Source organism: Meriones unguiculatus, chromosome 6, assembly GCF_030254825.1.
Source record: "Meriones unguiculatus strain TT.TT164.6M chromosome 6, Bangor_MerUng_6.1, whole genome shotgun sequence".
Taxonomy (NCBI): Eukaryota; Metazoa; Chordata; class Mammalia; order Rodentia; family Muridae; genus Meriones; species Meriones unguiculatus.
Genome location: NC_083354.1, coordinates 44688530 through 44701680, shown reverse-complemented (window position 1 = coordinate 44701680; position 13151 = coordinate 44688530). Strand labels below are relative to the sequence as shown.

General features: G+C 49.6%; 1 protein-coding gene across 2 annotated transcripts; it reads left to right on the top strand.

The window, feature by feature from the left end:
- Positions 1–10261: 10261 nt before the first annotated feature.
- Positions 10262–12361, top strand: Rpl29 (ribosomal protein L29). 2 transcript variants are annotated; one of them, XM_021639891.2, is made up of 4 exons: positions 10262–10357; positions 10759–10803; positions 11077–11141; positions 11866–12361. In XM_021639891.2, the coding sequence occupies exons 2-4, from the start codon at positions 10767–10769 to the stop codon at positions 12238–12240; spliced, it is 477 nt and encodes a 158-aa protein (XP_021495566.2). In that variant the 5' UTR covers positions 10262–10357; positions 10759–10766; the 3' UTR covers positions 12241–12361. The 2 variants fall into 2 exon arrangements, with proteins under 2 accessions (XP_021495566.2, XP_060241351.1); XM_060385368.1 differs by having other exon boundaries at positions 10345–10646.
- The last annotated feature ends 790 nt before the right edge of the window (positions 12362–13151 follow it).

Genomic DNA, 13151 nt, shown 5'->3' with positions numbered 1-13151 from the left:
GCCAAGGCTACACAGGAAAACCTTGTCTTGAAAAACCAAAACCAAACCAAAACAAAACAAGCTTACTGATAGCCTAGATTCATTGACTTCTGATCTTCCCTTATCTCTTGAACGCTGTGGGGTTACTTGAACCCTTTGTCATTTGAGTGAACTATCAGGCAGGATGAGAAGGCGCTGACCCCAGTTGTCAGCTCCTGGTCTTCAGGAGTTGCCAAGAGGCAAAGTCCAAAGCAACAGTCAAGCCCAGGGAGCAGGTTATCATCCTGACCAGAGAGCACCCGTGTGAGCAAGTCACTGAGTCAGGGTCCTTCCTCTAGATGCGTAAGCTGCCATCAGTGTCCAAGCCCGGAAGAGCACCCAGGAGTAGTTTGGCAGAGGAAAAACAAACCTCAGTCTTCCCATCTGCATCATGGGATCACCAGATCTTGGTGAGAATTTAGCAAGGTCTCATCATAACCATGCAAAGTTTCTCTGATGCCGTCCCACAGGAAGGTTCCTTCCCCGGCCTGACCCTGGTTTATAGCTGAGTTCAGGGGAGGTAAGACCTACCCCAACACACACACACACACACACACACTGCCATGTCTCTGGCGTTTCAGAAGAACAGTGGTGGTTTAAGAAGGTCTGGATCAGCTTTGAGAGCTGTGGGGAGCACCTGGCCTTGGTCCTGTCTAGCCTGTTATGTCCTTACCATCCAGCCTGCTTTTTCATGAGGGTTCTCAGGCCTCTTCTCCATCCCCTGGGATCCCTTCCTGCTCCACCCTTCCTCTCTGGGTGTTGTGTTCCACAATCCCCAGCCTCTGCACATAGCACTCTAGGTGGTGGCAGTAGTGACCCTGGCCTCACAGACACAAATCTGGGCCTTGAGCCTTACAAGAACAGCTGCTGATCTGCCAGGTGGAGTCTGAGGGTCGTCGCCCTTTGTGTCCCCAGCCTGGGTGGAGGGAAATGGAGAAGCAAGCGGGGAGGTTTAGCGGCCCCTGGGCAGTTAGTTGAGTATCTTACCCAGTGTCACCCAGCTAGCAAATGGGTGTGCTGGGATGAGAAGCCCAATGCCCTTTGCCACAGCCCCTCTGTCAGGGGGCTCATGAGGCATTCAGGGGCATTCTCACAGATCTTCTGTTCTTCCTGTAGCATCAAATAGCCTTTGTGGCCAGAGGCAGGTTTCATTATCCTTTATTCGGCCCACATTGCCTTGGGTTGGTGACAGAGGCAAGAGTCTCTCAGGGTCCAGGAGCTGGAGGAGGCCGGGCAAGCTTTCTGGGAATCCCTAGGAGGAACTGCCAGACACTGCCTTCCCCTGCTGTGTTCTTCCTGTGGCCATCCTTGCTTGCCAGGCATGCCTCAGCCCTTTTCTTCCCTGCCTAACTTTGCCACATACTTCTCTCTCACCACCAGACTAGTGCCTTCTCCCCTGCCTCAGTTTCCCCACCCATAGGCCTGTTGATCTTCAAGCCCCTGTTCCAGGCCTTGGTTCCCTAAGCTTGGCAAGGGGAGCCCCCAGGCCACAGCCCTCAGGCTAGTAGAAGAGGGTGGGGACTCAGAGAGTCAGGGCTTGAAGTCTTTGGGCCATGACAATCCCCCTCATCCATTCAAAGGAATTCTTTGAAAGGTCACGTCATCCTGCCCTCTCTTCCCCTTCAAGCGCCTTCCAGAAGATCTCCAGGGAGGGGCAGTCCTGGGAGGCAGTCAGAGCTTTAACCCCAGTGCTGCTTGGTAAGCAGAGTCCTCCCTCCCTCAGCTAAAGAAGGGCCTGGGCTGGGGGTGGGGTGGGGTGGGGGACAGACAAGAGGGGAATCCAGGCAAGAAGGGGTTACAAGAGAAAGGGGAACTGGAAAGGGGTTGTGGTTGCCACGGCAACGGCATTGCTGGGGCCAGTGGAGGCTGCTGGGGAGGGAAAGGAGAGGGGTGTCCCTCTCAGCCCTAGGCTTCATTCTTCCTGTTCTGATGCTCTTTGTTAAAAGAGTTGCTTTAGCCTCCTTTTGTGTCTGGGGCTGGGTGTGGGGAGCCTAGCCCAACTCACCTATTCCCTCCCTCTCTCCCTCCCTCCCACCTTTCTGTCTGCTCAGTTTCTTACTCTGAGCTTCTTGGTTCTCACCCACCAGCCTGTCTTCCCAGACCAGCAACATGGCCCTGACCGGAGCTGTAAGGGGCCTGTCCACCTCCCAGGGACATACATACCTTCTTTCTGGGCTTGCTGAAGGTTGACAAGATTGTTTGAGTAGAAGAGCTACCAACACACACACACACACACACACACACACACACACACACACACACTTGAGACATTCCAAGCGTCTGTTGGCCAGAGAAGCCAGGGACTTTTATATCACCTGAATGTCACTGTCATTGGTATCCCTGCATGGCCTCATGGAAGACAAACCATCTCACATTCTAATCGATCCTAGTGTGTACCTGGACCACGGTAGCTCTCTTTAGGGCTGTGGACCCTCTAGAAGAGCCCTGTTTCCCCAGCTGTGATGTGGGTGATCAGAACATCTGTCAGCCCCAGCTGCTGTGCTGCCTCTGGAGCCAACCCTCAGCCTCTAGGGCATACAGCCTGGGCTCTGGGAGGCGTCCTGCTCAGTCAGTGTTGGGTGCGGCAAAGTGAGGTTCAGTGAGGGGAAAACGCTATTCTAGCCCGTGGAAGTCAGAATCTAAACCTAAGTGTGTCTCTCGTGTTGCAGTCTGTCCCTTTAACTGCTGGGAGGCATGGCTTTGGGGAACCTGGAAGTGGCCCAGAGAAGCCGTGTCCAGTGGTGCCCACCATTGTCCTTTTCTTCTCTGGGGGAAGACATTTCACTACCACCTTAGGAGTCCAGGATGACCTGCAGGGTCCGTATCTGCAGATTTGCCAGCCAGAAAGGAATGAGAAGTGGCTTCAGCCTGGCCGCTGCAGTGTCCTCCTAAGGGAGGCAGCAGAGCTGGCGTCTGCCTGCTCTGCTGCTGCTGAACTTCATCTATGGTCCCACGCTGCCTCCTTGCGGACAGCCTCACATTCTCCACGTGGGATAGACTAGCCCACAGCCAGGTGTCTGTCTTTAGGGATAATCAGTAGCCTCAGGCTGAAGGAGGGAGTCGTCTGTGGTGACCTAGTGATGGACCTGGGCTGCACCTCCCACTTCCCCTGAAACTGACAGATCCTGAGCCCCAGGGAATGTCGATGGAAGCACATCTTTCTCCTAGGGACTTTGGAAATCTAGGCTCTTGACAGAAAGTAGGGTTAAGAATTGTATTTTCAACCTTTCATTCCCTGTCCTTGCTTGTTGGTTTGGTTTGGTTCCCTGCAGTGCCAGGTGCTGTTTCATATCTCTTATTTTCAGGCACTCGCTACCTGCCTCTGTGAGCAGACAGTGGCTTGGAAACAATTTGGGGATCAGGGTCTGTCCTTACCTCATGGAGACTTAGAATCCCTCCTGTAGTCAAGGTTGACCTTGCATTTGTGAAATGTGTGCATTTATTTATTTTTGGTTTTTCAAGAGAGGGTTTTTCTGTGTGGACTTGACTGTCCTGGAATCAATTTGGAGAACAGGCTGGCCTTGAACTCACATAGATCTGCCTGCCTCAGCCTTCCAGAGTGCTGGGATTACAAGTGTGCGCCATCGTGCCCAGCTTGAAATGTGTGCATTTAATTCTTCAGACATTATCAGGTCCCCACATACACCCAATACTGTGAGAACTACTGCTAGCGTGTTACTTTGCTAAGCTGGCGCCGTTGAACCCCACTTAGATTGAAGGCTGTGTGGTTTAGAAAGATGGCATGCAGATTGTTCAGTCCAAGTTTATCTTGGATTTGTCTTTGTGCCTTAATCGTTCTCCATTTTATGTCCAAGATGAGACTAACTAATCCATGCACTGCTGAGTTCAGCCACTGTTCTGCTCAAAGACTGTAGCTCAGAGAAAGACAAGATGGTCCAGGCCTCCATGTGGACTGGAGTCAAGGCAAAAACCACTTACTCAAAGATAGTGTGGGCACACTCCCAGCCCTTTGGAGTCAGAGGCCTGTTTCCTGTGAGTTTGAGGCCAGTCTAGTCTAAATATCGAATTCAAAGCCGTCTGGGGCTATATAGAGAGACTCTGTCTCAAGTAAAAAGATAGATAGATAGATAGATAGATAGACCAAAATTAATAAATAAATAAACAAATGAAACAAACCCAAAACAAGACACAAATAGAATGGAAGGAGTTATAGTCAGAGAAAGGTCTTCATTCTCTGTCTTCTTAGGCTGGTAGCACGTCTTTCACACTGGTCTCTTCCTGTGCTCTCTACCTGTCACAGCCCAGTGGTATACATAGTCATCCACCATTTTTGAATCTGCCTCTTCCTCAGACTGTGGCTTTTCCATACTGTTTATTCTGCGACCGTCAACTTTTAAAGTTTGTTATTTTTATTTTATGTGCATTGGTGTTTTGCCTGCATGTGCGTCTGTGTGAGGGTATTGGATCCCTGGAACTGGAGTTATACACAGTTGTGTGTATTGCTGGTGGGAATTAAATCTGGGTCCTCTGGAAGAGCATTCAGTGCTCTACACTGCTGAGCCACCTTTCCAGCCCCCACTACGCACTTTTTGAGGAGCTGTTGGACAGAACGCCTACTCACCTGGAAGATTAGTGTGGGATGTCACAGGCCACAGTGCATGTGTGGAGGTCAGAGGATAATTGGGGTGGGGGGGTAGGTTCTCTCCTTTCACCATGGGATCTGGGGTTCGAACTTGGGTCATTCGGCTTGTGCAGAGGGCTTTCCTGCCTGTCCCAGCCTGGTCCCTTTAAAGTCATCACAATTCCCTTTGCTAAACCCAACTAAAAATAGTTACCTTTCAGCTTAGTACAACTAGAAAATAAGAATGAAGAGGAAAGCCGGATACAATAGCGCACGCCTGTAATCCCAGCACTCAGGGAGGCAAAGACAGGTGGATCTTTGTGAGTTTGAGTCCAGCCTGGTCTACAAAGAGAGTCCAGGAAAGCCAAGGCTACACAGAGAAGCCCTGCCTTGAAAAACAAACAAACAAACAAACAAATAAATAAATAAATAAAGTTTCCTTTCATGCCCTGTTTCAACCTCTGACCTCACCACTCCTGTAGACAGCTGGGTGTTTCTGGGTTCTTGATGTGCTGTTTAAAAAAATTAAAGCCAAAGAGATGCTGGTTACTGCCCATGGCTTCCTTTCATGGACCCAAGATTACGAGAAATTGGTTGCTTGGGGCAGGATATGGGTCCTTCTAAAAAAAAAAAAAAAAAAAAAAATTGTTAAAAAAATGGAGAAGAGGGGCTGGAGAGATGGCTCAGAGATTAAGAACACTTGCTCCTCTTTCAAAGGTCCTGAGTTCAATTCCCAGCAACCGCATGGTGGCTCATAACCATCTATAGTAAGATATGGTGTATAAATAATAAATAAATCTTGAAAAAAATGGAGAAGGGGGTCTGCTGACCAATGGTGGCTCATAACCATCTATAGTAAGATATGGTGTATAAATATAAAGAAATCTTTAAAAAAAAACAACAAAAAACAGAGAAGGGGTCTGCTGATCAGTGGCTCACAACTTTGATCTCAGCACTTAGAGGCAGAGGCAGACAGATCTCTGAGTTCAAGGCCAATCTGGTCAACAGAGCAGGTTCCAGAACAGCCGGGGCTATTCAGAGAAACCTCATCTTGATGAAACAAACCAAGCAAGTAAACAACACTGTTGATGGCCAGGTGTGATGGTGCTCACCTCTCAGCACCTGACAGGCAGAGGCACATGGATTTCTGTTCAAGACAGTGAGTTCCAGGACAGCCAGGACTACATAGAGAGACTCTGTTCTCAAGAAATTTTTTTTTGTATTTTTAAATTTATTTTTTTTATAAATTACAGTTTATTCACTTTGTATCTCAGCTGTAGCTCCCTCCCTCATCTCCTCCCAATCCTATCCTCCCTCCCTCCCTCATCTCCTCTCATGCCCCTCCCCAAGTCCACTGATAGGGGAGGTCCTCCTCCCCTTTCCTCTGACCCTAGCCTATCAGGTCTCATCAGGTCAATCTGCATTGTCTTCCTATGTGGCCTAGTAAGGCTGCTCCCCCATCAGGGGAAGGTTAAAAAAAAAACAAAACTTTTATTTTTTTTTTAATTTAGTTAATGCATATTGGTGCTTTGTCTGCATGTATGTGTACCACTTGAATGCAAAGCCTGAAGAGGCCAGGGTGGATATCGGATCCACTGGAACTCATTACAGATGGTTCTGGGCCAAAATGTGGGTGCTGGGAATAGAACCCAGGTCCCTTGGAAGGGTAACCAGCCCTCTTAACTGTTGAGTCATCTCTCTAGCACCTCTTTGCTTTTGTTTTGATTAATGGCTTTGGAATACGCATGCCTGTATTTGCTGAGCACGTCCTTTCCCATGATACTTCCGTTATTCAGCACATGCATGCGGCATCAAGCATAGGTGTAAAGATGGAAAATAGGAGTTTTCCCTAAGAGTCCACATGGAGGACACCATTTAGCTCATCGCTCAAGCACCCCAAACTAGCCCAGTGCATCTAATCCTAGAGCATGTTTCAAGATGTTTTTGAACACAGAAGAGTAGCTACTAAGAGGGTTCGAAGGAGGTGTTAGAGCGGTGAGCAGTTTAGAAAGGGGTGTGCTGGTAGCTGATGCAGGTCAAGTGCCTCACTGGGAGAAAGGTGTGCATGTGACTAGCACCGTGTGGGATCCTGGCTTGGTAAACTAGCAGATGCTTGCCTGTCTCACAGCCATGGGCTGAGGCCTTGAACTGTAGCCAGGCATATCGCTCCCAGCTCCTCCAGTCCTCCTCCTGCTCACAAGCCCTTCACCCATGCTTAACACCCCACGTGGACTCTGTTCCAGACATCTTCCTCTCTGGCTCGAGCGTTCACCTCTTGGCACGAGCTTGCACTCCACTCTCCCAGTGAACACCTTCCTTTTCAGGAATGCCAGAGTAAGCTTCCCTCTTCATGTTCACGGTCTCCCTTTCCACCCCCTCCCTAACCTCTGCAGTTCCATGGACTTGCCTTCCCTGGGACCATTTCTTTAACAGAAGTCACAACACTACCACCCTTTGCCACTGTCATCTGGCAGAGGAAACGATGAAGGTGGTGAACCCAGGGCCAAATTCAGCAACGTGGCAAGGAACGCACATGGGATAGAGAAACAATGTAAGTAGAGTCTGGAAAGGTTCCTCGGAGGAAACAATTAGAATGAGAGGATGGATTGGGGGGATGGGGTGGAGGCTCTCCATCTGACACAGGAAATGATCACACCATCCAAAAGGCAGGGAAAGGGTAGACCAGGTAGAGAGAAGGATGCAGGCAGGCTTCAAGGCAGACCAGGCATTTGTGGTTGGCAGGAAAGGCCATGTGTTTGGAGGCAAGGATGAGACAAGGAGAGTTGCCAGGGTCAAGCAGGTAAAGCATTTGTGTAAGGGATGAACTTATTTAAGAGATTGTATCTGGTACTGGGAGGTGGTGGCACACGCTTTTAAGCCCAGTCCTGAGGAAACAGAGGCAGTGGATCTCTGAGTTCGAGGCTAGCCTTCTCTACAGAGTGAGTTCCAGGACAGCCAGGGATATGTAGAGAAACCCTGTCTTAAAAAAAAAAAAAAAAAAAAAAAAAAAAAAAAAAAAAAAAAAGTAAAAAAAGAGATACTTATCTGGTGCAGATCTTTATTTCTTTTCTTTTTTTCTTTTTTGGTTTTTCAAAATAGGGTTTCCCTCTGTAGCGTTGGCTGTCCTGGACTCACTCTGTAGATCAGGCTGGCCTCAAACTCATAGAGATCCGCCTGCCTCTGCCTCCTGAGTGCTGGGATCACAGGCGTGTGCCACTGCACTGGGCTCTGGTACAGATGTTTAAAGGGACGGCCCTCAGAGGCTGAGGGTGTAATTCAGTTAGTACAGCGCCGCCTAGTGTGCGGGTTGTTCTGGGTCCTGATCCCAGCTCTGCATAAATCCAGGAGTGGTGGCTTATCCTGGAGTCTCAGCATTCAGGAGGTGGAGGCAGGAGGATCAGAAATCCAAGTCCATCCTTAGCTACGTGGCAAGTTTGAGGCTAGGCTGGGATACATGGGTCCTCATCTCAAAATAAGCCAAAATGAAAAGGTATAAAATATATGGAGTCCATGGGCTGACTCAATGGGTAAAGGCACTTGCCACCATGCCTGACAACCTGAGTTTGTTTCTCAGGATCCACACAGTGGGAAGGATGGCTAACTCCTGTATGTTATCCTGACTTCCATATGCATGCCTTGGCACATGTACACACACACACACACACATATTTTAAAGGTAGATTTGGTTGGAGAGATGGCTTGGTGGCTAAGGGCACTGAGTGCTCTTCCAGAAGGACCCATGTTCAATTGCCAGCATCTACAGGGCGGCTACAACCGTCTGTGACTCCAGTCCCAGAGGACCCAGTGTCTTCTTTTGGCCTCCCTGGGAGCCATGCATGCACGTGGTTGTGGACATACAGACAAAACACTCATGGGACCTCCGGACTCACTGCTACATGGAGTGTGAACTGCAGGGGAAAGAGGCAGAGGACAGAATCGCTGGAAAGCAGCACTGATTTAGTTTAGATCTCTCCCTCTCTCTGGTTCAGGGATTGAATTGAGAGCGTATTAGACAAACATGTACCATGTTACCATTGTAAGCCTGCATATATGCCTGCAGGCCAGAAGAGGGCACCAGATCATATTTTAGATCGTTATGAGCCACTATGTGGTTGCTGGGACCTTTGGAAGACAGTGCTCTTAACCTCTGAGCCATCTCTCCAGCCCCTAGTCTTTCACTGTTTTAAATGCTTTTTTATTTAAAAAAAAAAAAATCACTATTATTGTGAGTCTGTATGTGGGTGTTTAAGGCAGTCACAGGACAACTTTCAAGGGTCTGTCTACCCTTCCACAAGTGGATCCAGGGTTTGCATTCAGGCTTGAGCAGCAAACATTCCTACCTGCTGAACTATTGTCTGACCGGCACATTGTTTTTGCATTTAGAGACAGGGTATCATGTTACCCAGTCTAGTTTCAGCTATGTAGCTGAAGATAACCTTGAGCTCCTGATTTTTCTGCTTCTGCCTAAGACCCTAAGTGCTGGGTGGATGGTGTAAGCCACCATGCCTAAGTTTAAAAAAAAAAAAAAATTGTTTTTGTTTTTGTTTTTTTGAGACAGGGTCTTTCTACATAACCGTGGCTGTCCTGAAACTCACTACATAAACTGAAATCACAGAGATCTGCCTGCCTCTGTCTCCTGGGTGCTCGGATATCCCAGCAGTATTAAATCTTTTGGAGACAAGGTCTAGCTGAATTACTCAGGCAAATTTCAAACTTACAGTTCTCTAGCCTCCAACCAGCTATTACAGGCCAATCTCACCTCATCCAGCTTCATCTCACATCTAATGTATGTAAAAAGAAATCACAAACCGACACTCCAGCGGGGCGATGGTGGTGCACGCCTTTAATCCCAGCACTTGGGAGGCAAAAGCAGGCAGATCTCTGTGAGTTAAGAGTTCAACCTGGTCTGCAAAGCAAGTCCAGGACAGCCAAGACTACACACAGAGATACCCTTCTGAATAAAACGATCACTCAAACACCCCCCCCCCCCCATCCAAACAACAAAAACCTGCCACTCCCTCCCCCCCCCCCCCCCCCCCCCGTGTACTCAGCACCATCATCTACCCAGACTTCTGAACCAGACTTCGGCTATCTTTGCCTCTTTTCTCTCTCTCATCTTCTGCACCACAAGTCTAGTCTATTCTTTTTCCTAGTTAATTCCTCACCATCCTCCGGCAGCCAGCCGCACTCTTGTGTGGTGGTCTGCACAAATCGCACAGCATTTCCTCCTCAACTCTGTCCCTCTACAGTTCGCTGTACACGAAGCAGCCAGGTGAGGTTGTTAAGAACACAGATTCGGAGTTTCCTAACATTCATCCCTCAGAGACTCCCTTGGCTTTCGGGGTCTTCAGAAGTCAAGCCCTAAGAGCAAAGTAGGCACTACAGGGAGAGGCTGAAGAAGACAGATACGGAACTGGCTGGCGTTGTGGTCCACGGCAGCACCACGCTCTTAACCCCAGTAGCAGAAGGCTGAGGCCGTAGGATGGAGAGGTAAAGCCCAGTCTAGGCTACAGAGAAAGAAAGACCCTGTCAAAAAAGAGGGGAGAGGAGTAAATAAAAGAAAGTGGGCAGGACCAGGCTCCAACCCGTCCCCTGTCGACTTGAGCCCTTTCCGGCCTTGGAACCTTTTTTTCCCCCCCAGTATTGAAGGAAGCTTTTCCGTTGGACCTTCCGGCGGCACCGGCCCTATTTCCCATGCTGCACTGCGGGCCTTTCTTTCTCTTCCGGTCCCGGACGCTGTGGGAGCCGCGGGTTACTGTGAGTGTTGGCAGCGAGGCATCCGATGCCATCCGTGATTTCTGGGCAGCGGCTGGTGGCGGGGCAGGCGACGCGGGCCACAGGGAGGACAGGGAGGGCGGCTGCGTGGCTGTGGCGTGCCTGTGGGACGTAGAGGTCGCGGGGCGGAGATCTTGCCCGATCGTCCTCAGGTAGTGGGATGGAGGGGAAAGCCGCCCTGGAGGCCGGCAGACTTAGTTTCAGGACCACATTTGCTCGCGTTTGAGAGGTAGGATCGCGTTCTGTGACTTCGGCGAGGCCTGTGGATGTCGTAAGTCGGAAGCGCCTGCTGCAGCCTTTTGCCTTCATGTTACACTAGCTCAGGGCAGCAGAGGTGGCCCAGTCTGGGGAACCCCAGCTCTGATCTCTTGTCTTTCCTGCAGGTGCAAACATGGCCAAGTCCAAGAACCACACCACACACAACCAGTGTAAGTTTCTTGGGCTCCAGCTGTCACTTGTACCCTAGCAAGGATTGGTTTAGGGTTGCTAGATCCGCGGGAGGGAAGAGACTTCTCCGGTCAAGTGAGCTTGTAGCTGATTGGTGTATTTAGGGTAGTTTTGAGATTACAAGATTGGGAAGAAGGTTCTGCTTTGCACTGGGTCCTGAGTGTTTTCCCCAAACTCACAAGACCATGCCAGCTGTGATGCTAGGTGGTCTTATTACCTCCTTTTCTGATATGTAAATATTTGTTACCCTACAGCCCGCAAATGGCACAGAAATGGCATCAAGAAACCCCGGTCACAAAGATACGAATCTCTTAAGGGGGTGAGTGAATACATTGGATCATAAACTATCTCTGGTCTCCGGTCCACAGTCTAGGGCCTGTTGTATAATCATGATTATCGCCTCTGGCTATTTGGGAGCTGGGTTGTTCCTGACAGGGTTTCTCTGTGTGGCCCTAATGTCCTAGAACTCAGAGCTCTGCCTCGCAAGGTGCAGCAGGGGTTAAGGACACCAATGCCCAGGACCTCTGGTTACTCTCAACTGTTCTTTGATGTAGTGATACCCCAGGACCTTCTGCTCCTTTCTCTTCCCTGCCAGGCTCCTGGCAAAGCTTTCTTTGACCTTCCCAGTCCCTGGTGTAACTTGCTCCTGAGAACAGAAGAACTGCTTCCCTTGCTTGGCAAAATCATTGAGGCGGAAGTGATTTTGTGTATTGGGTAACTTATGGTCTGCATCTTTTGCACCATGTAGTTCTATACATTAGATACCGCCTAGTACTAGACTGGAAATAGCCAGGCCTGTACCTGTTCTGTTTGTTGCCTGCAGCCTTCCTCTCTGGTGTAAATCTAATGGACTGGCCTTGGCATTTAATTGATAATCTCCATTGAGGTGGGGAGGGTGGCCCTAGGGGAATTTCACACCCTTTAACTCTTTCATGGTTAAGTTTGACTTAGTGCTGAATTTCTTGTCACCCTTGTAGATGGGGCTCCAGGAAATGGATTGGGACTGTTAACATGCTACTACATGTATCTTCTCTGTTTTCCAGGTGGACCCCAAATTCTTGAGGAACATGCGCTTTGCCAAGAAGCACAACAAGAAAGGCCTGAAGAAGATGCAAGCAAACAACGCAAAGGCAATGAGTGCGAGAGCAGAGGCCATCAAGGCCCTTGTGAAGCCTGCAGCTGTTAAACCCAAGATGCCAAAGGCCCCCAGCCGCAAACTCAGCCGCCTGGCTTTCATCGCTCACCCCAAGCTTGGGAAGAAGATTCGAAGCTACATGGCTAAGGGTCGTAGGCTCTGCAAATCAAAGCCCAAGGTTCAAACCAAGGCAGAGGCCACAGCTCCAGCTAAGGGCAAGGCTCCAGCTCCAGCTCCAGCTCAGGCTCCCAAAGGTGCCCAGGCCCCTGTGAAGGCCCCATAGGAAATGGTTCTACTAATGTGAAGACAGACGGACTGGTGTGACACACCCACCTACACACTATTTACAGATGACCAGTGTCCTATGCTGTTTTTACAAATAAACCTGAGGCAAGATCTGTTAACTTGTGCCTGTTGTCATGGTGTGGGGTGGAATCGCAGCCCCCTGTAGAAAGATTTCAGCCTGCAGTGAAAGGGGTATGGTTTGGAGTCATGAGGCAAGAGCCTGCAAGGGAGGGACTTAGTGAACAATAGTTGGCTGAGCTGAGGGAGTGGAAGCCTTACACACCTTCGCCTGGGTGCTCTCCAGCTGCTCTGGCTTGATGGAATGCATCTGACGGGCCACTGCTGGGTTGTGCTGGATCAGGAAGGGGAGAATCGGGCGATGATACACCTTTCAGCCCTGCTGGCATGGCCCTGCTATTGCTCCAAGTGGTGCTTCGCAGGCACAGACCTTTAAGATCTTTTCTAAAGTTCTGAGTGGGGATTCACTTGTGGTCAGAGGACATGTGGAAGGAATGTCCAACTAAACAGTCCTGCCAACCTTATAGCCTTGCATTGGCCTAGGCTGGCGCGGAACCTTTTCTCTAGTTCTTTGTGTGTGGGAGATAAATGGGGTGGCATGGAGCTCCTGTTGGAGGGTAGGTTAGAGGACAGCTGGGATCAAAATTCAAGATGAGGTTTAGCGGTAAGTGAGCCAGCTAGGCAGCCCTGGCCTTGACAGCTTCTGGTAGGGTCTTAGTCTTCAGAGCAGCAAGTAAGTGACTGGTTTCTGAGGCATTCTGTAGAGCAGAGTGAATCCTTTCCTGAGTACTATTAATAACCTTCAGAACTAGCCTGGACCTCTTTGTGTCTCAAATGGATGCTATAGTGCAGCTTTAGCCCATGACAGACCCTCTGAGGTGTGTGCTGGCG